Source organism: Anolis carolinensis, chromosome 6 (assembly GCF_035594765.1).
Source record: "Anolis carolinensis isolate JA03-04 chromosome 6, rAnoCar3.1.pri, whole genome shotgun sequence".
NCBI lineage: Eukaryota > Metazoa > Chordata > Lepidosauria > Squamata > Dactyloidae > Anolis > Anolis carolinensis.
The window spans coordinates 88,969,562-88,996,087 of NC_085846.1; the positions used below are offsets into that span (position 1 = coordinate 88,969,562).

Below are 26,526 nucleotides of genomic sequence, written 5' to 3' on the forward strand. Positions count from 1 at the left end.
TATTACCGAAATCCATTAGTTGATTTGGCATTACCTTCCTGTTCCTTTTGAGTTATGAACACAAACACAGTTCAGATACATATGCCATATATTCATTTTTGTAGATCCCCAAACTATGGGTTTCATTGAAAGAGGAAATGCAGATGGTCTTTCTTAGATGTGATCCAAAAAACTAATTTCCTTTTTTCACAATGGAATTAAAGATGCTACTCCTATCAGCATAAACTGTCTTTTTCAGAGGGATATATTTATGTCCAACTAATCAACATTCTATTAAAATTATCTTAATTGTATCCTACCTGTTATATTATTTCAGTGATTGCACATATTATGCAGAACACATTTCAGATTTCATTATCAAGGTCTTCAGTTTTGTAAAATGACTTCTACTGATTTGTTTCATAATTTGTAATTAAAAGATCGAATTGATAAAGGGGGAAAGCTAATGTTTTCTGTAATCAACTAAAATAAAATAGAACATTGTAAACTGTTTTTATTGGGGGGGGATTGTTAACAAAAAGAATAAAATTACATAAAATTAAAATAAAGTTTGATAGCATTTTGTCTATATTCCAACAAACATGCTAACAAGCCTTGCATGGAGTCATTACCTTTATTTTTGCAACACTATTATAGTTAACTGAACAGAAGATAATAGATCCTGAAAACAACAACAACAATTTTATTTCTTACGCACCTGTCATCACGGCTTGTGGCTGGTCACACCACAGTCAAATCACATAAAAATTGCAAAAATTCTATAAACACGTATATTAAAATGTAGCTCTACATGGTCCACATTAGCTAGTGTTCTTCTTATCATTTTTCACATAAGGAAAACAGACTGGAGCAGAGATCTGGCTGACAGTATACATATTTTTAAGGGTATTACAGAATGAATACTTCAGTTAGCAGTGCATTTTGGCTACCATTTTCCTCAGTTGATTAAAATAAAGGAGAATTTATATCCAAGATGAGTTTAGAACATGCATTCTTAAAAGGATGACGTACATCTGGCTTAATATCATATGATATTCATGTCCTGGGTGTATGCATCCAGAATTTTCCCTTTTTGTCTAAAATGCTTCAAAGAAGCTGCAATGTTCAGAGTTAGTTTTTTAGCCATTAGGTGTTCAAGCTTCCAAGTCAGGATTACAGATTTGTGATTCCTGCAACTTTCTCCACTTGCTACAGATTGTATCTGAATCCAATCACATAAGACTACAGAACTGGAAGATGATGTTTTCTTTGATATAGTAGGTCTGCCAGTCAGTTTACTTCCTCCTCTTCTTCTTTGCACCATCTCCTGGAAAATCATCACGACAAAGAATAGTGCATTCAAGCATTGAGATGGTAAAGTTGGAATTCCATGGAATGAATGCATTTGAAACCACTTTGTCTGCCATGCCTCAATGCTATGGAATCGTCAGATTTGTAGTTTGTACCAGCCCTCATTGGCACAGAAGGCTAAAGACCTTGAAAACTAGAACTCCCATGATATCATAGCATTAAGCCATGGCAATCCAAGTGGCCAAACTGCATTAATTCCACTAGAGTCAAACTCCTTTGTCTATATCAGAGAAATTTCTGAATTCTCGGTTGATCTAGCCGTTTATATGAACAAATAATTACATTGTAAGTCATCTCATTAATTTCAAGTAACAGGCAATGCATAAATATTTCAAGTAAATAATTAATAGTTGCAACTAGTTCCTCTTTCCTTGATTTGTTTTTAATTCAACTTTTAAAGCACTTTTACCATTTCAGGGGCCTGTGCTTGTTAAATTGTAAGCCTGGGGGTAGGGTCTTATTATAAGGTACTGCAGGAACCTCTATAGCAGGATAGAAGTTGCATAAACAAATCACAATTGTTATTTCCACTATTATATTGAGACTCCACCAAATAGTGAGACATTTGCAGCTTTGTGTAGAAGACACTTGCTGCTCTTTGAAAATATTAATCTTCTCTTGATCAGTTCCTAGAATATGATCTTCATTTATTTACTGGAGTTTCTATGACAGTAATGAACTAAGATTAAAAAAACATATTGATGAATTAATGCTGTTAAAAGAAGTAAAAAATTCAGACTCTACTCCTTAAACCTGATTTCAAACTAAACACCACATGAAAACGGAGGATTTTTGATGAACAAAGAAAGGTTAGATGCCACCATAATCCTCAGTTTACCTATGACAGGCATTTCTATACATAGCCATTTTTTTGTTATGGGACCAAATAGAATATAATCAACCCTATTTATATGTATTATGCAGAGGTTCTTGGCATATTACATATAAATAGGGTTCGTTATTAAATCTTGTTGTGGGACCAAATAGACTGTTTCGATTTAATAACTGACCCTATTTATATCTAATATGCCAAGAACCTCTTTTCCTTTGTGTCAAACATATATGAAGTTCATACTTAATGACTTGGAAATGCTGATTTCAACATATCTTTTGTTGCTGTTACTAAGGTAAAATGGAACTTGAATATATTAACTGGGTCAGAATTTATATTTGCAAAGGTTAAACCACAGGTAACTACTGTTAACATTCTATTTTCAAGCAGCAGAAACGGCTGACTTGATATTGTTCAAAATGGACTGCATAAACAATGTATGTATTAAAATATACATCATGTGGAATAATCATATCTTCTGTTACATTATACATCTTGTCATTTCGAGGGAATGGCTAATTTCTAGTCACAATTCTACCCAACAAGCAATAGTTGACAAATGCCAGACTGTATATTATAACGTATCATTTTTCACGTTGTGCTTGATTTTTTTATTATTGCAAAATCAATGTGTTCATTTCTATGAACCTTAATAAAATCCAGAGCAACCTCTGCCTGAAGTATAAAATGCACATTGCTGATATGAATTCAAAGTATATGGCACCATCTGTTGAGAAAAATCAACAATGCATATTATCATATTTGTATAAAAAATGATAGCATCTGGATTATAACTACTACTGGGAAAGATAGAGTGTGTAAAACAAGTAGAGTAAAAAAATTGTCTTGATTTATGAAATATAACTTGATTAGAGCCAAACTTATATATATTTTAAAAATCCAGAAATGTGCATATTTCACTATCCTTTTGTGGTTTTCAAAATGTGTTCCTATAAAGCAAGGTTAGGGCTTCCCATTTCAGATAGGCTTTTATGCTAGGGAGCCAGACTAAATGTGCCAAAAAGCTATCGGGCAGCAGAAGTGTGTGTGTATGTGGGTGTATGTATGTATGTATATATACTTTGGGGATCTCTCTGTTTGAATCTCTTACAAGAAAACCTCTATGATGAGACAATCTGAAATATTTTTTTGCCCCTAAATTCCCTCCAAAAAGTGATAGCAGCGGCATGTTTCTACCATGTTTTGCATGACTCCCAGCCCACTCCCTTTTATTTTTAAAAAGGGCACCCCCAGAACCGAAAATAGACAAAAAATTTAGGCTCGAGGCAGGATAGAATATAGCTAAAACACAATAGTTTCAAAACAGACAAGTATATAAAATAGTATAAATACATTCATACCTATAAAACGTCAGTTGTAACCCATAGTTTGAAATTGACTGAGACTTGTCAGAAAAGATTGGTATTCAATTCTTTTTAAAGTTCTGACAGCCCGTTTACCTGCTGAATCTCTTCCAGCAGTCATTCCATAGTCTAGGGATGACCAAGGAAATGATCCTTCAGTGACAGGTATCAATCAGATTCTAGCTGGTTGAAGTCAATGTCCCCCAGAGGACCTCAATATACAGTGCTGATTGTACAGGAGAAAGTGATCCCGCAGATAACCTGGACCAAAATCATTTAGGACTAACCTACACTTTTTTACTTTGCCCAGAAAACAAATGTTTCCAGGAAGGTCCCAAAACATTGGGGAAACATCCATCATATCGGTGGGTTGCTGTGAGTTTTCCGGGCTGTATGGCCATGCCCCAGAAGCACTCTCTCCTAATGTTTCGCCAACATCTATGGTAGGCATCCTGCCATAAATGTGGGTGAAACGCCAGGAGAGAATGCTTCTGGAACATTACCCTACAGCCCAGAAAACTCATAGTAAACCAGGGATTCTGGCCATGAAAGCCTTCAACAACACATTATCCCATCATATCCTCCTGGATATGTGTATTTGTGTATGTATGAAAATAGGTAGGTGGAGACCCTCCAAGGCCTTCTGAAGGTCTAATGTAGCCCCCTAACCTTCCACAATGGCCCACCCCACTCTCCATAGTTTCTTATCTTCTGCACTCAGTTCATAACCTATTTGGAAGGTATTTTGTATGTCTTGTCTAGTACATAATTTTTTAAATCAACGAAAACCCCAACAAGAAGCTTTTCAGAGCTTCCAGCTTCATCAGCCATGCTCACTGATTCTGTGGCCCAACATTCTTTCAAACCAATTGTTGGTTTGTGATGTAATGATACCATTTGCTGATCTTGGATGCCTGTACTGTAAGACAACATTTAGAAGCAGACAAGGTCTATAAAGTCAGTCCTCCATATCCATAGGTTCTGCATTCATGAATTCAATCAACCATGGTTCAAAAATGTTTTGGGAAAATGATAAAGCAAACCTATGCACCAAGGACAACACCTTGATGTGTAGACTCTGCCGGTTATTGCTTCCCACCATTTCACAGGTTCTCTCCAGCACTCCCTTTTACTATGCCATTGTATCTAATGGGACTTGGAGCATCCATGGATTTTGGTATCCTGGAACCAAACCTCAGTGGATACTGAGGGCTCACTAAATTTTGTACTAAACTAGCAAACAACTTTAAGAAAGCCTAAGCTGATTTATATGATTCTGATAGGATGCAACAATCCTATTGCTTTTTGAGGTTAAAATAATTCCCAGTTTTTTCTTCCACTGGAAGAAAAGTATACATTACAAAAGATTTACGATGACCTTATAACTATCCTGAGATCTCTCAACGCACATCCAAAATAAACAATGGCACAGAGAACTTTTATTTGTCATGGTTCAAAACACTGCATACAGTTTGCCACACAATTACATGAGCTATTACCATTCTGAAATTACAAAAATATTTCTTATATTTTATTATTTCTATACATAAATTGTATGTATTTTTATACAATGAGCACTCATAGTAGTAAATTCACATGTTCTTTAAAAAGCAGGTCATGATATTACTTTTCATGAAGAAATAAGATCAATTATGGTTTGTCTTACTTTCAACAATGAAGAACATGGCTGTGCTGTTACAACTGTGCCCAGTCTAATCTACGCAAGGATAAAATGATACATAGACATTCAATAATATTAACAATTATATAATATGCCTTGCATATTTCATCTGTATACCAGGAACAGCTTTTTTTTATTTGTGGTGGCAAAGTTTTAGAAATCACAATGCCAAGAAAAAAAGGCATTCAAGACACACGTGTGATGGCAAAGAATATTACTTTGATTCTTCCTGCACAATAGATCTTCGTGAAGTAAATAATTTTATAACAATTTTCATAAATGTCTATGCTCTTTTACCCTCAATACACTGGTCTATGTTACTTATCTCCATGTTCTCCATGTCTGCATTGGCAGCAGAGTCCAAAACAGGTCTGAGTCTTTAAATATAAGGCTAAAAGTAAAGGTCAACATTATGGGAATAGACTGCAATGAACTTCAAGCACCCCACTTCTATTGATATAAACAGAGGCTGAAAACACTTGCATGAAAAATGACTATTTTTCATTACAGCCTGATTTAGAAAAAGTGCAGCTTCTCAAAACAGTCAGTTCAAATTAGTTGGAATCTTATAACAGCTTTCTCTTATACCACTAAATTCTGGTTTAGCATTATATTTGAATTGAGTTGTGGTGAGTAGTTCATTCTTTACAAACTATGTCCAGTTGATTTATTTCACTGAATCAGAGGATAGATTAGAATCATACCAAAATACAGCTATAAAATTGTACAGAAATATGTACATTACACACAAAGTGCATTTAAAAGAACTTCAAAACACGTTTTAAAAAAACCCAATGGTATCTTATATTACAAGTGAGATGGAATTCAAGAACAGTGCTGAAATTACAATTTATCAGACAGATGTATATTGTTAAGGAGATAAAAATGAACTGTGATTGTAGAGTGATTGAATTCAGGATAATTTTAAATTGTTTCCTAGTTAGACAATATCAACGTATACGATTTGCACTGAATTACCTAATTCCTTTCCCTTTCCTAGTACAATTTCAGACTGCCATATTTTATCAATTTAAAGTGGAATATTCCAGAATGAAAGCTGAATGTAAGAAATAGCCATAGTGAGGATGTTTTTCGAACAGCACAGGCAGCTCTTCCAAAGTGAAAAAAATGCATGCATATATCCCCAGAAACTAAGAAACAAATGAGCTTCCTATTGTAATTGCAACATATCATTTTCAAGTCATGATAGAAATTAGATTGAAGGGACATTCGCCAAATTCTCTTCTCCAAACACTCATACCCTGCATGGATCAATTCCAGTCAAACCAGTTTACAATCGTCTTAAATGCTTCTTTAAGGAACTTCTTGTTTCAGGGATGGATCCTTCTTTAAAATGTATCCATTCCATATTCACTTTATCTGCAACTCTTGACTTTTCACCTAAAAATGTTGTACTATCAAACCTTTATAGCAGTTTATGAGTTCGAAAAATATTTTATTTCAAACACAGCATTATCAATAAAACAAATAATATCTAAAGGTATGTAGGTGATATATGGAGTTTGTATGTGCCAGGTTCTTTTTGTGTCACTTCAGTCATATCATTTGAAAATACTATTATTTCCACCTTACTTTATATAGTGGTTGTGTTTTTAACACTTTTATGCACTGAACAATTTATATTCTTCACTGCTATTCTTTATCTTACTGTATAACTTCATGCATTTTCTGCAGGACACTACAGAAGACTCAACCATTGACAATCATTTATTTCTTTATATCTTAAACCTAAACTGTTACAGCATGAATTAGAGAAAAGTTATTTTTGAGGTTTTTATTTATCCTGTCCTTAGGTTACATTTGTTGTATAACTTTTTAAACAGTATTTTTGATCAAAGGATTAAGACATCTTGTATAAAGAAAATACGACACTTTTGGAATTAATAACGTACTACTTTTTTGTTTATAAACTTACAAAATAAACACCCACCACCCTGATTTTAAGGCTTCACTGTCTGTTGTAATCCACTTATTTCATTTTGGTCCAAGAGTGGTCTCATTATTTGAACAAGGCTATTCATGAATGCTCTCTATTCAGAGCAGAAAGAATGTTTAAAAGTGTTCTCATGAGAAATTCCCCCATTATAGTTTGCTAAATTAATTCCAGAAATGAAACACAGCAAAATACTAACATATCAATACATAGGCATTATGCCAATTAGCAATAACAAACTCTGCCATATTGCAGAAACTCAATCTTTCATATATAAACCTAAACAGATTTCTTTCTGCCATCGAAGCTTGTAACAATGATGGCTATCAAGCAAAGGGCATTATCAGCATTAATATTAAACAGAAAAGTAAGAATTTACAAGTTTTGTTACCCAGGATCTGGGACTATTTACATTTGTAAGTGCAAACATAAGATATAGGCAAAACATGGACATGATCCAAGCAAGAACTAAACACTTCCAAACTACACTGATCTCCACATTAAGCTTACAATCTTTCTCATAGAAACCAATTTAACTTCAAAATGCAAAATTGCATGACATTACATCTAGTCTTTCATAATTTTTAGTAACAACTTTGTCACCTATCAAAGAGGGACTGCTGTTATGATGGAACAGACTTTCCCCAGTTGGCTAGCTAGATCCCATTCAATTCAAAATATAGTGCGTTCATAGTGTAAAAAGTGCAACAATGACAGTGTAATATTGTGTCCACATTATACCCCAAAGGCCCTGTCTCTATTCAGCTATTACGGCATGGGAGCTCCTAAGGAGTAACTGCTTCCAATACTACAATGATATCCTTAAAAGGGAACTCATGATAGACAGGTGACTGGTAATTCAATTTCCCTTGCCAATGTTCTTAGGAATAACAGATACAGTCATTTTATCATCAAAATCATTTGCCTTCCAAATACAAGGTAGAAATAAGTTGTCAAGCCAGCAATTCTAGAATTGATCATTGGTTCCTTGAATGAATTCTCACTGATGATCAACATGTGGAAGTATATTTGTACCCACAGACACACAAGCTCTTAAAGACAAAATACTGATATACAGCAACTCTGACATCTGGTTATTTGTGCCGAAGTGTTCTTCTGCTACAACTAATACATTTTACATTTGCTTCTGTCAGAAGTCTAGTTAAATATGACCCAAATTACTATGAAGTGAATTTGTGCAGAAATCGAAAGCATATTTAAAGAGCTCTGAGAAAAGCAGACAGGCCACCAACTACTTAATAAGGATCAACAAGTATGTTTCAATTTCCACAAAAATTAAGCTTTTCTCTAATGCACTGCATTTTACTCCTCATCTTATTCCCATTCCTACACATATGAACCAATCAAGTGGTATTCAGTGTCTCAAGCAAACCTGTAATAACAAGTACATCAGTTGAATGGGATCTTATAAAAGCATAATTGCAAACATTAATAACAGAGTTGTGATTTAAATTATTAGATACAAACGTGTCTTCTAATCCTACAATATGACCACTGGTTTCATGTAACAGATTAGACCTTCATCTATGCTAAGTCAGCAGCACTGAAAATATGTCATTAGCTTATTCCATTATATGCTTGTTAGTGGCACACTGTCATGTATACAATGAAATGGTTGCATACTGACTTATAGGTCATGAAGCTTTATTTCCACAGGGAAATACAAGTATATTTGTGTTTTCCCATCCCTTAGTGTTAACAGTTTGAAATAATACGTACACACTTGGAGTAGAAAGGAAGGAAATATGAAGTGTGAATATATACAAACTGCCTCCTTTCTGCTCATGCCTCTAAGTATAAAAGCCTTCAGCTCTAACGTATATGCATCCACCTCAGCAGTACCAGACATGGTTGAAAGTCCAACTTCTGATGGTAAATGAAAGAACCAACAGTCATTTTCTTTTGTCGCACAGGCATATCTCTCCTTCTTTACTGAGGAGGCAGAGGTACATTTAGATACTCTGACTGTCCCAGCTGGTAAGTTGTGTTTCCTCCACAGTCTACATATTGGTATCGTTCCTGAGATATTTGTTCAGAGTGGCCAAAATATGAGGTGGTCACAGTCACTCTGCAAGAAACATTTGGGGGGGGGGGGGGGAGGTATATTATACACAAGTTTTCAAAGAAGAAAAGCTCATGAGCACATCTGCTTCATTAACAAAGATACACCTTTACTGGTTCACCAAATTTATCCAAACAATGCTTTTCTTAAGATCCATTTATTTGCTTCCCTACACTTCACAACAATAAATCAGTATCAATTAAACTATACAACAGACCAAGACAGGAGGAGAGAGTAATGAAAGTGCAATTCTTTAGTTAAAAAGGGGGAAATTAAGATAATATTTTGCAAAATTAATTTTTATGTGAATAAAAACCAAGCATACTTACTGCATCATGACTACTATGTTATGTACTTTGATAGAGATTAGGGTACAAAAATCACTGTAAGAAAGAAAGCAGCATTAGCACATTCTGTATCAAGTCAGAAATTTAAAGTAAGCATGTTTGCTTTGTGTTTGGCTGCCCTGCTCTGCCCTTTATTTCTTTTCCTCAAAAGTAGGTTGAATGCAACAGGGATAAGAAGAAATCAAAGCTATTCAAAGATTCTTTATTTTTTCACTTTTCTGCATTCTGCACTTTTGTGCCTCACCTCACATGAAATAACTTAAAACAGAGATGGAGAAAGTATGACATATTATGTCTCAAGGCTTCCTTCCAACTCCACACACGACTTTCTGAGAGGGTGCTTAAAATGACCTACGGGCAATATAATTGGACATTTAGCCATAGTTTCCCTTCCCTACTTGCTCAAGACTGGTGGTGAACTTTTTGAAAACATTTTGACCTTATAGGCTACTTGAGTCCAGCTATTCAAAGATTGGGCTACACTGTGATATGAGTCTGCTACATCCCTATGACAAAAAATCTTGAGAGTCAAACACTTACAACATGTAACTCATCTCATCTTGTATAACAGTTGGCACCATATAATCAATCTGGGGGGAAAACACAAGAAAACTGGATAAGATTCTCGAAACTTTGCTGCAAAAAGTAGTCATATCTTATGTGACAAAGCTATATGTACCTGTTTCATATCCAAGGGTCCAATGTGGGTGTTATTGTTCAATCGTGCTTTTCCAATAACTGTCTTTGAAAACTGTACCTGGGCTGTAATGTTTTCAACTTCAACAGAGTAATAATTGTTGTTTGTTATGTTCAATGTATTCTATAGGAGAAAAAGATTAGAATTTTAGATTAGAATCCTAAATGTCTATCTAAAGTTCCAGGAGGCTAACAAAATCAAAGTATATGCAATAATAACCTTACCGTAATATTTAAATATATGATGCGCCTCTGTGCTTCGTAACTAACATATACTGATTTGACTCCGATGTATTCCACATCAATAGATCGTGGAAATAAGAAAAATACTGCGAGGCCAGAAAGTAGCAAGCAAACGATTACAGAGGCAGTCACGTAAAGCTTTCTGCAAAAAAGACAAGTCGGATTACCAATAAGTACTTATTTTAAAAAATTCAAACACTAACCCTATACATTTTCTTTGCACTATGTAGATTTTATTGATATTAATTTATAATGCTTTTATAGTCCTTACAATTATATAGAATACAACACACATATACACACATACTGTATACAGAGAGAGTTATATGTTGTTTTATATTATCTATCTATCTATCTATCTATCTATCTATCTATCTATCTATCTATCATCTAAATTGAATTAAACTTAACACACAATTTATGTAAAAACAATTCCATGGCCATGAAAGGCCACCTTGAGTCCCCTTCGAGGTGAGAAAGGCGGGATATAATATGGTAAATAAAATAAGTTATGAAGTAAGGAAAGCCCATGTGAAAAAAAAACTTTTTAGAAAGCTCCAACTCTCACTCTGCATTAAATGAGCATTCCAAAGGGACACTAAAAAAGCTAATTTTCAAGACATTACATGATCAGATTAAGCCTAACTTTATGAACATTTTTCCTTTCTCCTGCTCTATGAAGAGTTCTGGAAAACTCAAAAGTTTGTATGTTTCTGTGGCCTTTGGCTTGGTTCTAATAAAGGCTGCACAACTGTGGATTTTGGACCTCTAGGCTTCTAACCACTGGAGAAAACATCTTTAATATCATGGCTATGGAAAATAGATGGTTATAAACAAAAAAAGGAGGACGGGCATACCTTGACGTTTAGCTTCCCTTGGTGGTTTATGTCTATTAATCTTACAAAGACAACATATTGACCTCAGCCACATTGACCACCCTCTTCCCTTGAATTCATCCAATGAAACATGGGAACAATAGAGCATTGTTAGAAGTTTGTGCCAAAAGTAAACAAGATTATCCATAGCAAAGCAATCCAACCTGTATCGCAGGAAGTTGTGTGCTTATGAAATATAAAGGTGCACAGGAATAATTCCAGCCGCCAGATAGCAAAAGATAGCAGAGTATTTCATCAGAATCCTACTTTTCAAAGCTAGATTTGATTAGACAGAAACCAAACTTTAAAATAATCCATGCTCATTGATACCACAACTTACGTTCTTCTTGGCCTCAGCCTCTGATCGCTGTATGGAATCAGGGCAACAAGCTGGTTTTCCTGTCCTAGAAGCAGAAGGGAATAATTGCTCAGTATCCATGATTCCACAGATCTGAGCCATGGCAGTTAAAATGCTGTCAAACTGCATTAATACCACTGTGTAGATGAACCCAGAACTTAAGAGGCAAAACATATTTTAAAGGGCAGCAGTGGTTATGTTGTTCATGCATTTAGAGATTAAGTATACAGTCTAGACCTACCACGAGGGATCCTCCCTGTCCCTTGACAAGTAGGGCATGTGACACTGTCTCTTCCAGTAAACTCAACATATGGAAACTGTGACACATCTCCATTTCTTCCATCTTCACTGTGAGATTCCGAGTGAACTAATCCATTCCTCATGTTGTCCGATGATGAAATCCCATCCTCTTTAGAGGCATGTGAAGGCATCGAAAAAGACTTCCCCATGTCTGTTGACAGTAAAGTTAGAGGCAGACATTAGCCATGTGTGTCAAACACAAGGCCCGTGGGCCAGATTTTATGTGGCCTACAAGTCTTTCAATACCAGAGCAATATAGTTACATTTATACAGTCTTACAATTCCAAATGGCCCTTTGAAGGCAATCATAAGGCTGATGTGGCCCTAAGTGAAAACTCATGCATTAGACCACAGAAGGTTTTGTTTGGGGAATTATTAATAGACTACTTTGTTATTCTTTCAGAAACAAGATCCTCTGCTGATTCTTAAGACGGTGTAGGCGTCTGGACAGCCATTTCTGAAATAGTCAACAGATGTAAGCAAACACAAGATCTCTGAGTGCATGTTTTTAGAATCTGCTATAAACCATAAACTGAAATCTAATTTAGATGATAATTGACACAAACATACACTTCAGAAAAAATATTTGACAACTATTGTTGCCAAAAAAGTGTAACTATATTTTCTGATGCCATTTTGTAAATATTCAAACCAATTACTTAGTGCATTTTTGCAAGATGCTATTAGCCCTTGTTGGATTTTAGTATTTTCAATTATAGAAACAGAAAATTATCTTGGTAAATATGTAGATAGTTTACCAACAGCACTAATCATGGCTTCTTGCTTTAACTCTACTTAAGATCCTAAATTAATTTAAAATAATCCCAGGTTTGTAAATCTTTGTTATTTTAATCCCCATTACACGTTGATTGTTTCAACTCCTGATTTATTCTCTGTCTGGTTTCAGTTCCTGAAGGTTTTGTTTTTGTTTTTTTGCATTTTAACATGTAGGCTTTGTGTCTGATATTTTTTATTTTGGGTTGCTTTTGTATTGTATGTCTGAATTTGTTATTGCATGGTGTTATTCCATTCTAGTTTAGACTTTTACACAGACTAGAAATTCTGTTTTACAGGGATATTGCCAATAAAAATGATTTAACACATCTAACTACAGTTTAGATATCCAGATATAATACCTAACACCATTAAGGAAAACTAATTCTGGTATATTATGTTTGCATTGCCCTAATGTTTTTAGAATCGATACCATGGTCAATTTTGTTGTACTGTTTGCCTAAAGTCATTTCTGATTTACACCAAACCCTATGGGAAACCTATCATGAGGTTTTCTTGGCAAGATTTATTCAGTGGTGGCCTGTTTTTGCCTCTAAAGAATTTGTGAGAAAGTTCTTCTAAGTGCCTACTTAATGATATATCTTCAGAACTGTGTATATCACAACAAGCTTCATTACTATCTTTGAGGTTCTGGGGAACCTCATGAATTAGTACTGTAAAATCACTCATATGGACCACATATTGTTGATGCTGTGTCCCTTCAAATTGTTTCTGACTTATAACGACCTTAAGACAAACCTTTTATGGGGTTTTCTTGGAAATATTTGTTCAGAGCAGTTTTGCCCTTGCCTTCCCCTGAAGCTGAGAGAATGTGATTTGCCCAATGACACCCAGGAGGTTTCAATGGCCCAGCAGATTCAAACCCTGGTATCTAGAGCTATAGTTCAACGTTAACTGCTGGACCATGCTGGTTCTAGGGGCCACAAAATTATTGCTAAGTATACACATGCCCTCCACAAATCAGCATCCAGACACCCAGTGACTAAAATCAGAGCAAATAACTCAGCAATATAAATACAGGCAGTCCCCAAATTATGAACAAGATAGGTTGTGTTCTTAAGTTGAATTTGTATGTAAGTCAGAATTTCCCTTCCTAGAAGTAGATTTCTTTCACTTACTGTTGTCTCCATCCTATTCCTAACTATGAATCACTTGTAAGTCAGATGTTTGTAACTCAGGGACTGCCTGTATTATACTGGTCCATGTATATATATATATAAGGTCACCTTAGAGTCACAAGTCAGAAATGACTTGAAAACATAACAACAAAATGCAAATTATTTAAAAAGTCTGACTTACAAAAGGCTCAAAGTTAAGAACAGAGGTAAGACAATAAAAAGTGAGAGAAATTTACCCTTAGGAAAGGAAATTCACTCCTGAAAGAGTTATCATGGGGAAAAAGAGATGACAATGTGAATTCCTTCCATTAAATTGTCATTTATTTGTAACTCTGACTAAATTATTATCACAGCAATTATTATTCAATATAAATATATAGTATTTATTTAACCTTCAAATAATCACCCTAGCCCCTACAGGTTGAGAATCCCTTCTCCGAAATGCTTGGGACCAGGAGTGTTTTGGATTTTGAGATACCTATTATCTGATATGCATACACAAAAGGGAACCCAAATCTAGACACAAAAGCCAAACATATGCTCAATTTTCCACAGCATAGTTACTGCCCTTATTTTGCCCTGACTTGTCAGGCAATACTAGGAAGGGAAGGGAAGGGAAGGGAAGGGAAGGGAAGGGAAGGGAAGGGAAGGGAAGGGAAGGGAAGGGAAGGGAAGGGAAGGGAAGGAAAGGAAAGGAAAGGAAGAAAGAAAAGAAGAAAGATAGTAAAATTGATGTCTGACATTGCATGAAAAACCATCACTGGTCCACTGGTTGCCAATAAGTTTCCGGTACCAATTCAAAGTGCAGGTTATTACCTACAAAGCCCGAAATGGTTCAGGTCCTACCTACCTTCACAACCACATTTTCCCCTATGAACTGGTGTGGATCCTAAGATCTGCCAGGGAAGCTCTTCTCTCACTCCCACCGCTGTCACAAGCACAGTTGGTGGGGACAAGAGTGAGGGCCTTCTCGGTGGTGCCCCCTCGGCTCTGGAACTCCCTCCCCAGGGAGATTAGGCTAGAACACACTCTGTCCAGCTTCCGCAGGGACTTCAAAACCTGGATGTTCAATATCATAAATGCTCATCCCAAACTGGCCATTACAGGAAGCTCAGCACTTTACCCCAGCCCCAGCACTTTTTGCACCAGCCCATGCCCACCCCCACCCCCCTCCAATTTCTAATCTTGCCCACCTTGTCTCTGGTTCTGGTTATTTAATGTTTGCTTTAATTCATTTTAAAGGTTGTTTTTATATTCTGCTGTTTTTAATTGTTTAATCAAATTGTTTATATGTGTATTATATTTTAAATGTGTTTTTAGTTTGTAAACTTTGTTTTATTGGGCTTGGTCCTGCTTGTAAGCCGCCCCAAGTCCCTTCGGGGAAATGGTGGCGGGATATAAAAACAAAGTTATTATTACTATCATTCATCTATTTATCTACACAAAGAAGCCAATGAAATCCACAAGCATGTGGAAAATTTCAACAGAAAGGAGGAAACCATGGAAATGATTTAAAAACGCTAAAATCAGGACAGTAAATAAAGAACAGCACTCAGAAAACAAGGGAATTCCAGGCATGAAACAATCAGGGCCAGCTAACAACTCCCAACAAAGGATTCCCCCAGGCAGGAAGCAGGCAGGCAGGCTTTGCAGCCAAAAGGCCATTCAATGCTAATCACGTTGACCAATTACAACATTCACACTTGCCTCAAATAGGCAAGAGTTCTTCCTCCCACTCTGGACATTCCATAATATATAAAAACCACTTGCCTAGTTTCCAACAGACCTCACAACTTCTGAGGATGCCTGCCATAGATGTGGGAGAAACGTCAGTAGAGAATGCTTCTGGAACATGGCCATACAGCCCAGACAACTCACAGCAATCCTACACAGATTTTATCTAGGCAAAAATTCACTACTGACAAAAAGGGAAAGGAACGAACCCATTTCTTGTATAGTTTTGACAGAGGTTTTCTATCACTCTAATGTCAGTTCTTATCCATGGCATCCCTCACAAAAAGAAATTATCTTCAAAAAGTGAGGAAAATTAGATTGTATTGCTAAGCATCTCTCACCTGAGGCTTCTTCAGGCTGCTCCCGTTTGTAAACGTGGGCCCTTTACCTGGAAAGGCAAATAAATAAACAGAATAAATAGTAAACACACTTAAAGTTTGGCTGCAATGGGGCTGAGGAAGGCCTAATAATCATCTGGGCCTGTGCTGTCTCTTTCGCCCCACAATTCGCCTTACTACGCATGCGCATAGTCATCTCTCACGGCTGGAGAGGCCTCCCGTTGAAAGCTATTAAAAACCATCGTCGTTGTTCATCCCTCCCCCTCCCCGCAGAAGCGTCGCTTTGGTACAACCCATCATTGGTTCTATGTGGGGTTCCACCAAAGCACTAACCCCCGCAGGCTGTATTTTGGTATAACCCTCCATTATTTTAAAGAGGGCTGTACCAAAGCAGTGTACGCGGAGGGGGGGGGGGGGTGACAGAAAAAGAAGGCGATAGGCAGCAAGAAAGCCACTCACAAATACCTCTACACGTATGCCTCTCTCGCGTATTCCAACAACGTGGAGATGAATTTAGTAGGGGGTAATTATTGGGGGGGGGGGGAATTCTGTCAAAATGAGCGCTTCCTGGGATTTGTAGTCCAGAACCCTGAAGGGAAAGCAGGCTGGCTTTTCTAGCACTAAGCGGAATTGACTACAGTTCCCAGCATGCTCTCTGCACGAAGGAGAAGCCCTGCGGTCTTTTCCCCAGACAAAACACTCTGAAGTTTTTTTTCTTTAGCCACAGAATAATATGGAATATTACAGAGAAGAGATCCAGTATTATTTTTACCCCATGGAATTTTTTTATACACTTGCTTCAATATATGTATGTATTTGTGTGTGTGTGTGTGTGTGTGTGTATATATATATATGTATGTATGTATGTATGTATGTATGTATATAAATCTATCTATCTTTTGATCTGGGCAGGAATTCCTCCCGCAGGAACCCTTGTTTCTTGACCCACGAGATGAGGAATGAGCAGAAACCGTTTGCCCTGGGGTTAATCTTGTAATACGATATAATACTAATAATACAATATTACATGTAATATTACTAATAATATTACAATATATTGATAAAGTAAAAGATAAAGGTAAAGGTTTCCCCTGACGTTAAGTCGAGTCATGTCTGACTCAGGGGGTTGGTGCTCATCTCCATTTCTAAGCCGAAGAGCCGGCGTTGTCCGTAGACACCTCCAAGGTCATGTGGCTGGCATGACTGCATGGTGTGCTGTTACCTTTCCGCCTGAGCGGTACCTATTGATCTACTCACATTGGCATGTTTTCGAACTGCTAGGTTGGCAGAAGCTGGAGCTAACAGCGGGCGCTCACTCCGCTCCCTTTCGGTCCACAAGTTCAGCAGCTCAGCGCTTTAACACACTGTGCCACCGGGGCTCCATTGATATAGTACAATATAGTAATTTAATGCCAGTATTGTGCTATGCTAATAATATAATATTGTATGCAAATTTAATTTGTAAGCCGCTCTGAGTTCCCTTTGGGGTGAGAAGGGCGGGATATAAATGTAGTAAATAAATAAATAAATAAATAATCTGCATTGTAGAACTGAAGCATTTTGACACAACTTTAACTGCTACATCTCAATGCTATGGCATTAGGAGAGTTGTAGTTTTCCAAGGTCTTTAGCCTTTTCCATGAAAGTGGCTCACCAAACTACAAATCCCTGGATTCCAAAGCATTCAGCCATAGTAGGAAAGTGTTGTCAGACTACATTAATTCAACAGTGTAGATCAGGCATGGGCAAACTTCGGCCCTCCAAGTGTTTTGGACTTCAACTCCCACAATTCCTAACAGCCAGTAGGCTGTTAGGAATTGTGGGAGTTGAAGTCCAAAACACCTGGAGGGCCGAAGTTTGCCCATGCCTGGTGTAGATGTACCCAAAGGCTCTGAAGACTAAGGTTGCAATCCCCGCTAGGCCATGGAAACCCATTGGGTGACAAGTCACACTCTCTCAGCCTCAGAAAGTAATTTTGCTATGGAAACCTATAAGACAAATGAATTGAAGGCACCCAACAACAAACATTTAAATTTCGTATTTCTTCCATTGACTCTGATGTCCCTCTACACCAGGGGTCCCCAAACTAAGGCCCGGGGGCCGGATGCGGCCCTCCGAGGTCATTTACCTGGCCCCCGCCCTCAGTTTTATAATATAACTAGCTGTGCCCGGCCACGCGTTGCTGTGGCGAAGTATGGTGGTATGGGAAATAAAGTATTGAGGAATTGGTGATAGTTAAGGTAAAGGGTCCCCTGGGCTTAGTGGGTTGCTAGGAGACCAAGTGAGCGGAGCTGAGCCTTCTAACTGGCAGCAACTGGATAAAAACAATTATTCCCCTTCCTCTAATTAGGACTTTATTTTTCTTTTCTTTTTGTTGTATCAACCTAGAGGCATGGATGAGGGGTTGTGCTGTCAATTTTCGAGGTTGTGGGGTGTTTATTTTTGTTGTTTTGTCCACTGCCGTGATGCCATCACTCTTTTATATATATAGATATATTGTATATACATATAATATTGAAAATAATATTATAATGTAATACAACATAACACTAATAATAATACCATATAATAATATTAATTATATATTCTATATTACACATAATATTACTAATAATATTACAGTATAGTGGTATAGTTCAATGTAGTAATATATAATGCTGATATTGTGCTATGCTAATAATATAATATATTGTATGTACATATAATTTGTAAGCCACTCTGAGTCCCCTTTGGGGTGAGAAGGGTGTGATACAAATGTAGTAAATTAATGCAGTCAATAATAAATAAATAAATTTTAGACTTAGGCTCGCCCAAAGTCTGAAATGACTTGAAGGCACACAACAACAACAACAACAACAACAACAACAACAACAACAACAACCCTAATTAACTTGACTATCTCATTGGCCAGAAGCAGGAGCACACTTCCCATTGAAATCCTGATAAATGTATGTTGATTAAATTTGTTTTTATTTTTAAATATTGTATTGTTATTTCATTGTACTTGTTGTTTTTGCACTGTAAATAAGACATATGCAGTGTGCATCAGAATTTGTTTGTATTCTCTTTCAAATGATAATCCGGCCCCTCAACAGTCAAAAGGATTGTGGACCGGCCCTCGGCTTAAAAAGTTTGAGGACCCCTGCTCTACACTTTAATCCTTACCACAACTCCTCTGTGAAGTTGGTCAGACTAAAAAAAATGTCTGGCCCAAGACAACCAAGGGTGCATCTGCACTGTGGAATTAATGCAGTTTGATGTCCAGTTTCACTGCCACAGCTCAAGGGTATGGAATCCTGGGATTTCTAGTTTGGTGAGGCAACAGCACTCAGAGGACTAAAGTCCTTGTAAAACCACAGCTCCCATGACAGTTAAAGTGGTGTTAAACTGCATTAATTATGCTACAAAATCATGGGAGTTGCAATTTTGCAAGGCCCTTAGCCAACTAGTGCTGGTCCCTTATCAAAATATTAGTGCTATGGAATCCTGGGAGTTATAGTTTGGTGAGGCACATGACACTTGGGCAGAGAAGGCTAAAGACATTGGGAAACTACAACTCCCAGGATTCAGAACTTAATTGGGGGGGACAGTGATTTGCGCCACATACTAATCACTGCACCATGATATACTCTGCACATGCTCATTCTTTCTAAGGCAGTGGAATGAAAAGTGTTTGTTTCTGAAGACCAGCCAAGCAGTTAAAACTTTCTAAAAGCGTTATCCACTACTATCATCAGCCCTATGAACTGTAATGTGATTTAAAGTTTGGCAATTTGCCAAATGGTAAAATGCTTCATTTCCCTTTTAACAGAGATCTCAACACTTTGAAATGATGTAAATCAGGGCCATGTTTTATAGGGCATATCTAAAAACACTGAAGGAATTTCACTGTTGATAATTTTGATGTTAATGTTCTTTGCTTATAATTTTTTTGGTTAACAGTGACTTGTAACAAAAAAAACCCTGGAAAGCAGTATCACAGAATTTTACATTTAGGTTTCATCCAGCAGTCTTGGATTTGTATAAAAAAAATATCTCTGGTTTATGTTGAATATGCTTCTCTTCTATTTTAGTTGTTATTTCCATATTTAGAAAGAATTTTGATTTCCTTTTACATTTCATTCAGATCTTACCACTATGTGCTATGCCTTTAAAGAAAAAGTATATTCACTTTGGTTGTTATTCATCACCTTAAATTGCCACAATGAAATGGACAAAATATTTAGCCACTACTATATCAAAATCATAATATTCAGCCACTCCTACATCATACTTATTACACTGTGATGATCTAAAGTTTTAAACAATTACAACCAAAGGTATTTTTTCTGACAGAAGCAAATTGAGAACACAGCTACCTTATGCAACCAAAGTGAACACAATGAAATAAATATAATGGAAGACAATATAGTAGCAATGCCCGGATGAAATATAGAGAGAAATCAAAAATCTTTCTGAATGTTGAAATTTTGTAGTGCTAAAAACTAGATAGGCCTGCATGTGCGAAGATAAACTTTGTCTATAAATTACAAACATTTATATTTTTCCTCATTTTGTTTCTGGCAGGAATGGAAGGAGTGTATCTAGGCTATAGAATGCAACTTTAACTGCCATGGCTGAATGCTATGGCATCATGGAAATTGTAGGTTTATAAGCCTTCTCTGCTAAATAGTGGTATGACACACCACACTACACTACAATTCCAATGATCCCACAGCATTGAGCTATGGCAGTTGAAGAGGTGTCAAACTGCATTAATTTCACAGTATAGATGCACCCTGGAAGGCCCACCTCTGCACGAGATTTCAGCCTTGCATCAGCCCATAGCATCAGCCAATAGCAAAATCTCTTTCACTCTGGGTTATGATAGGATGCACGTACACTATAGAATTAAAGCATCTTGATAGCACTCTAGCAACCATAGCTCAATTATATGGAATCATGTGAGTAGTTTTACAAACACTTCCCTGTCAAAGAGTGCTGATGCCTCACCAAACTGCAAATCCCAGGATTCCAGTAATATAGATCCAGGGCAATCAAAGTGGTGTCAAACTGCAGATGCACCCAAAGGATTAGCAGTATTGCATGAATTGCTTTCCGCATTTGCCTTAAACACCCTCCAAATTGGGAGGGTGATTTTCCACCTCCTGATTTAGAAGTGACCGGATGCCCACTTCCTTATGATAAAAATAGCCTGAATGAATCTTTAAAATGCTGAGCCATCCTTCCCTATTCCCCCAAGCGCAGTGCCAACATCACCCCACTCAAGTCACTAATGGCCATCCTGGTGCAAAATATTTTTTCAGGCCCACAAATGTGCCATATGATGGGGAAGTAAAATGAAGGGGTTTTTTGGGTGTGTGTGTGTGTGTAATATCAATACAATCAACAATCCCTGTGCATATACTTTTTTTCACAGAACCTGTTGAAATCATCTTGCAACTTCAGAAAGAACAGCCATGCCATCTGGCAAGGTTTTTCCAATGTCTTGTGTCTTCTCCACATCCTACCTTTTGTCACTGTGACTGATGTAAAGTTATAGGTAAACCCGTAAAGTCACACAACCTGTTTTGGTTTGAAATATTTTGGGCTCAAGTGAAAACTATCACCTTCCTCTTGTAGTTTATTTTAACAATATAGCAAACTCAGTATCTAAAATTTAAAAGGTTTTGGACTACTTCTCCTATAATCCCTTGTCATTGACCTTGCTTAGGAAGATGGGAACTGAAATCCAAATTGTTTGCAAGTTTAATGATTTCCCATCCCAACTCTACAAACTGAGTCCTACTGACCACAGCAACACTTCTTTCTAAGTAAATTTGGGTTACACCTTGCCGATATTACTCTATTAGTCCTAATAACAAATGTGATAATACTGTGCTAATAAACAGGTCTACCCAGAGATATGGTAACTCACATTTCTTTATCTCTTCCAACACCTGCTAAGGGAGGGACAAGTTATCCAACTCCTGGAGAAATGACAGTGATACAGATGTCAATTCAGAATAAGATTTCCAGGCCAAAGTCTGGAGCAAGACATGGCTTGCTGGTGAAGTCAACGTTATGCATTTAATATTGACCACAGTGACTCATACATTCTCATTCAAACCCACCCACATTCATTTTCTTATCTGGAAATGAAGAGATAAATCTTAGCTAAAGAAGTAGATCCTAGTTCAAGGTGAAATGGAGGATTACTCCTTCCCATATATTTAGGAGGATACATTAAGGAGCATTTAATCAAGTCTACTTGCTTTTTGCTAGAAGCAGAATATAGAGCAGAGTTGAGGGTAAGTTCTGATGCCATAACGAGGTAGAATTAATATACTTTGACACCACTTTAATTGCCAAAGCTCATTCTATGCAACTATGGCAGTTGTAGTTTTGCAAAATATTTAGCCTTCTCTGTCAAAGAGTGCTGAATACATGAACGACAACTCCCAAGATTCCATAGTACTCAGCCCTGACAGTAAACCTTTTTAAGAAGCGGCTGTTTTACTATACAAGCTGGAGATTTGAACACAGTCCTTTCTTCTTTCTCAATGGAAGAATCTGCAGTCTTGTCTCCTGGTTGGAGATTATTCATGAAAACTGGGGACTCGGGTACAGGACCTGATATTTAATAACCTTAGACTGTGACTAAGCTACAGGACTCAGTAAACAGAAATTGACTCATAGAGCTTAGTTATCTCATGCCATTTGTTACTGCTGTTGTTTGAGGGGCCATTGGACATACAGTAGAGTCTCACTTATCCAAGCCTCTGGATAATCCAAGCCATTTTTGTAGTCAACGTTTTCAATACATCATTATATTTTTGTGCTAAATTCGTAAATATAGTAATTACAACATAACATTACTGTGTATTGAACTACTTTTTCTGTCAAATTTGTTGTATAACATGAAGTTTTGGTGCTTAATTTGTAAAATCATAACCTAATTTGATGTTTAATAGGCTTTTCCTTAATTCTTCCTTATAATCCAAGATATTCGCTTATCCAAGCTTTTGGCAGCCCGTTTAGCTTGGATAAGTGAGACTCTACTGTATCTTTCAGTAACGTAACACACACAGCTCCAGTTCACATAACTAACCCTAACTACTGCACAGCAACTCACAATTAATTACAGTGTTAGCAGAACTAAATTTAATCACTTAAGACCACTTACAGGTCAGCTTTTGATTAAAAATAGATTATGCGTGTCATTTATTTATTTTACATCCTGCTTTTCTCTCAATATTGGCCACCAGCTCACAGCAAGAAAGGTCAAAGCAAAGGAAAATTTTTAAAACACAATTAAACATATTAATACAAAAACCAAATAAACCCCAGCAAGATAACGCATTTAGTTGAGAAATGATCTACTAGCTCCACCAATAAAAAAACCTTCCTCAGCAACAAATCGGTTGCAAAAATCCTCCCTGGATAAATTGTTCTTTTTGTGTCGGCAGAAGAACAACAGGGTAAGATTAACCTAACCTCCTGTGAAAGAGAGTTCTACTATCTGATGAAACCAAAAATCAGGGTTCCTCTGACAACTTTAAAATATGGGGCCCTTCCTCACAGCCATATAACCAAGAATATCAAGGCAGATAATCCACAATATCTGCTTTGAACTGGATTATCTGAGTCCACACTGCCATTTAATCCAGTTCAATTTGGATTTTATACAACTGTGTGAAAGTGGCCATAGGAAAGTTCAGATAATGAAACATGGCCTGTCAGACAGCCTGGATCCAATCTGTATTGAACCTCAGAGATCCTAACCAGAACTCTGAATTATACCTGAAAATAGACAGGTGATCTACAAAACAAAGAACTTACATTTTTACTCTTAACTGAGTCCCGAGTAACCGTTTTTATATATCTATATACAAACAACAGAAGAGTTAAGCATTATTAAAAAATAATGATACACAAACCCTGGCCTTCCACATATTTTGGATTTCAGCTCCCAGAAGCCTCAGCTGCCATGGCCATTGAGCAGGGATTCTGGGAGCTAAAGTCTAAAACATCTGCAAGACAAGAAGTGCACTTATACTGTAGGTGGGATTAATGCAGTTTGACACCACTTGCCATGGCTCAATGCGATGAAATTCTTAGGAGTTGTAGTTTTACAAGGTCTTTCACCTTCTCTGCCCAAAAGTGTTGGTGCCTCACCTCACTACAAATCCCAGGATTCCATCACATTGAGTCATGGCAGTTAAAGTGATGTCAAACTGTTCATTCTAGTGTAGATGCACCCCAAATTTTGGGAAACACTAATTTAAAATAACATTCAACAGCAAAAGAAAACAACTGGAGTGTTCCACAAGCCTGTAAGTGACCTTCCCTGCACTGGTGATGATTTGTAATCTGACATATCTGTCAAGAAGGGCAGAGGAGTTATTTTCCATTCTCACATCCCATAGTTAAATATTACGATTCAAGTTAATCCCATGAAAGGATGAAAAAAAATACTGGACACTCAACCTTTAGTCAGTGGAGATTGTCCTTACCCTGGATCAAGATAAAGTCTGGGAAGGTTCCCAGCTACTTATTCTGGAAGAATATGTCAAAATCATTAATATTGCCCCCCCCCAACTTTTCCCCAAAAACAAGATCCATATGTTACACCTCATATAATACACCTGTATTACACTGCACTGTGTATTAATAAGAGAATCATTATTACAGGTTAGGATTAAAAGGGTGAAAACGGCACAGAGATGAAGTCACGGTTGGCACTCCACAACCTGCTTGGCACAAATGGGAGAGATTTATGAGCACGCAACATAAATACTAGTCTTAATGTGCAAGTGTCAAGATGACATCTCTTGGAGGCCTGCTTCCAGCAAAAATGAAATGGAACAAAGGGAGAAAACATACACCGGTGTATTGGGAAACATAAGAAAAGGATAAAGTAGACAAGGGAAAGAGGAAAGAAGCCATACTAGAGATCAGCATCATATCGATGGTAGGATTTCTGACCTATAGCCAGATCCTAGCAAATTAAACATTTAAATGGCTAATTCAAAATGGCACTTAATCAGTCCTCTTGTTATCTCTCACTCCTTAATGAACAGGATGATCCTTTGCATATTCATGTGCCTTCAAGTCAACTGTCGATTTATGGCAACCCTATGATATGTGAATTGGGTTTTTTATATAGAGATATGATGTTTTCACTGATTATGTATTGTGGTTGGATGTATTTGTATGAAATGTATATGTTGTATGCCGGTTTGAATCCCACTCATGGGAGAAAAGCGGGATAGAAATGAATTAATAATAATAATAATAACAATAATAATATGAATTTCACAGTTTTTTCCTAGGCAAGGAGGACTCAAAAGGTGTTTTCACTAAAACTTCAAAAGAAGCATTTTTAAAATATACATAGCTATGGGGCTGGGTTGGAATTAATTCATATTTTGGGTTGTTGTGTGCTTTCTGGGCTGTATGGCCATGTTCCAGAAGCATTCTCGCCTGACGTTTCGCCCACATCTATGGCAGGCATCCTCAGAGGTATACCTCACAACCTCTGAGGATGCCTGCCATATATGTGGGCGAAAGGTCAGGAGAGAATGCTTCTGGAACATGGCCATACAGCCCAGAAAACACACAGCAACCCTGTGATTCCGGCCATGAAAGACTTCGACAACAAATTCATATTTAGAATTTCCTTTCTCTGAAATATAGATCACACAAGTAAATCCCATTGTGACTCTTGCAAGATGAAGAGAAAAGCATAGCATTGCTGAGCAGCAGCAAGAAAACATCCCCCTCTAAAAATATATTTGTGACTTTTCAACCTATCGATATTATTTGAGAATATGTATTTAGGTCCCTCACAGTCCAATGGCTTACCTTTCGCCCTCTCAAGGCCTTATCCACTCCATCTGCCTCCTTCCCAAAGCACAATTTATTTCCACAACAAGCCCCATCATCTCGCTACCAACATCTGTTCAAAGCCTCTTTCCATCACTACCCATCATCCCTATGAGAACTCACCAGCGTTTCGATGGAGTCTTTTCCTCTCAGGAAAAAAGAGCCCTTGTTTTGACTCCCTCTCCCTCTCCTGCTCAGCAACAACAGCTGCCCGTCCTGTTTTCACAGCGACATAGCCACGCGCATGCTCAGTAGTTCACTTCGAAGCCGGCCTTGCTTTTTTTTGCCCTGACTCGGAATCGGATTTCGCTGCCTTGGTTGGTAACGTGAGCGAATACAAAGCGAGCGGGCATGTTGTGAGAGCTTCTGCGTCGTATATAGATACTGCTAAGGTTCCTGGAGGGGGAAAAACACTAATTTTTGTTTTATACTAAAGGAAAATAAATTCGTAGTGATGCAGGCCTGGCGCATGCGCTGTCCCGCGCAGTGTAGCCACTGCCCTGACTTTGCCCTGACTTGTCAGAGGGTTGCCTGGCAATTCCCAGGCCTCACCTGCACTGCCACAGAATGCAGTTAAACTGCATTATAGCT

At 37.3% G+C, this 26,526-nt stretch overlaps 1 protein-coding gene across 3 annotated transcripts; it reads right to left on the reverse strand.

Moving 5' to 3' along the window:
• Nucleotides 1-4,965: 4,965 nt before the first annotated feature.
• tmem106b (transmembrane protein 106B) lies at nucleotides 4,966-26,307 on the reverse strand. 3 transcript variants are annotated; one of them, XM_062983926.1, is made up of 10 exons: nucleotides 26,059-26,307; nucleotides 16,072-16,118; nucleotides 14,847-15,055; nucleotides 12,025-12,234; nucleotides 11,766-11,829; nucleotides 10,533-10,692; nucleotides 10,291-10,431; nucleotides 10,152-10,201; nucleotides 9,594-9,647; nucleotides 4,966-9,270 (listed from the first exon to the last, which is right to left on the reverse strand). In XM_062983926.1, exons 4-10 carry the CDS (start codon nucleotides 12,230-12,232, stop codon nucleotides 9,132-9,134), a joined length of 816 nt encoding a protein of 271 aa, XP_062839996.1. In that variant the 5' UTR covers nucleotides 12,233-12,234; nucleotides 14,847-15,055; nucleotides 16,072-16,118; nucleotides 26,059-26,307; the 3' UTR covers nucleotides 4,966-9,131. The 3 variants fall into 3 exon arrangements, with proteins under 3 accessions (XP_062839996.1, XP_008110797.1, XP_008110800.1); XM_008112590.3 differs by lacking the exon at nucleotides 14,847-15,055 and having other exon boundaries at nucleotides 26,059-26,299; XM_008112593.3 differs by lacking the exons at nucleotides 14,847-15,055; nucleotides 26,059-26,307 and adding an exon at nucleotides 25,915-26,002.
• Between the last annotated feature and the right edge of the window lie 219 nt (nucleotides 26,308-26,526).

Coding starts and splice junctions, on each gene's coding strand:
- tmem106b (XM_062983926.1), bottom strand. CDS start 12,232: ATGGGGAAGTCTTTTTCGATGCCTTCACATGCCTCTAAAGAGGATGGG. Junction 10,202..10,290: donor GACCCTTGGATATGAAACAG/GTACATATAGCT, acceptor TTTTCCCCCCAG/ATTGATTATATGGTGCCAAC. Junction 9,271..9,593: donor AACATAGTAGTCATGATGCA/GTAAGTATGCTT, acceptor TGTTTCTTGCAG/AGTGACTGTGACCACCTCAT.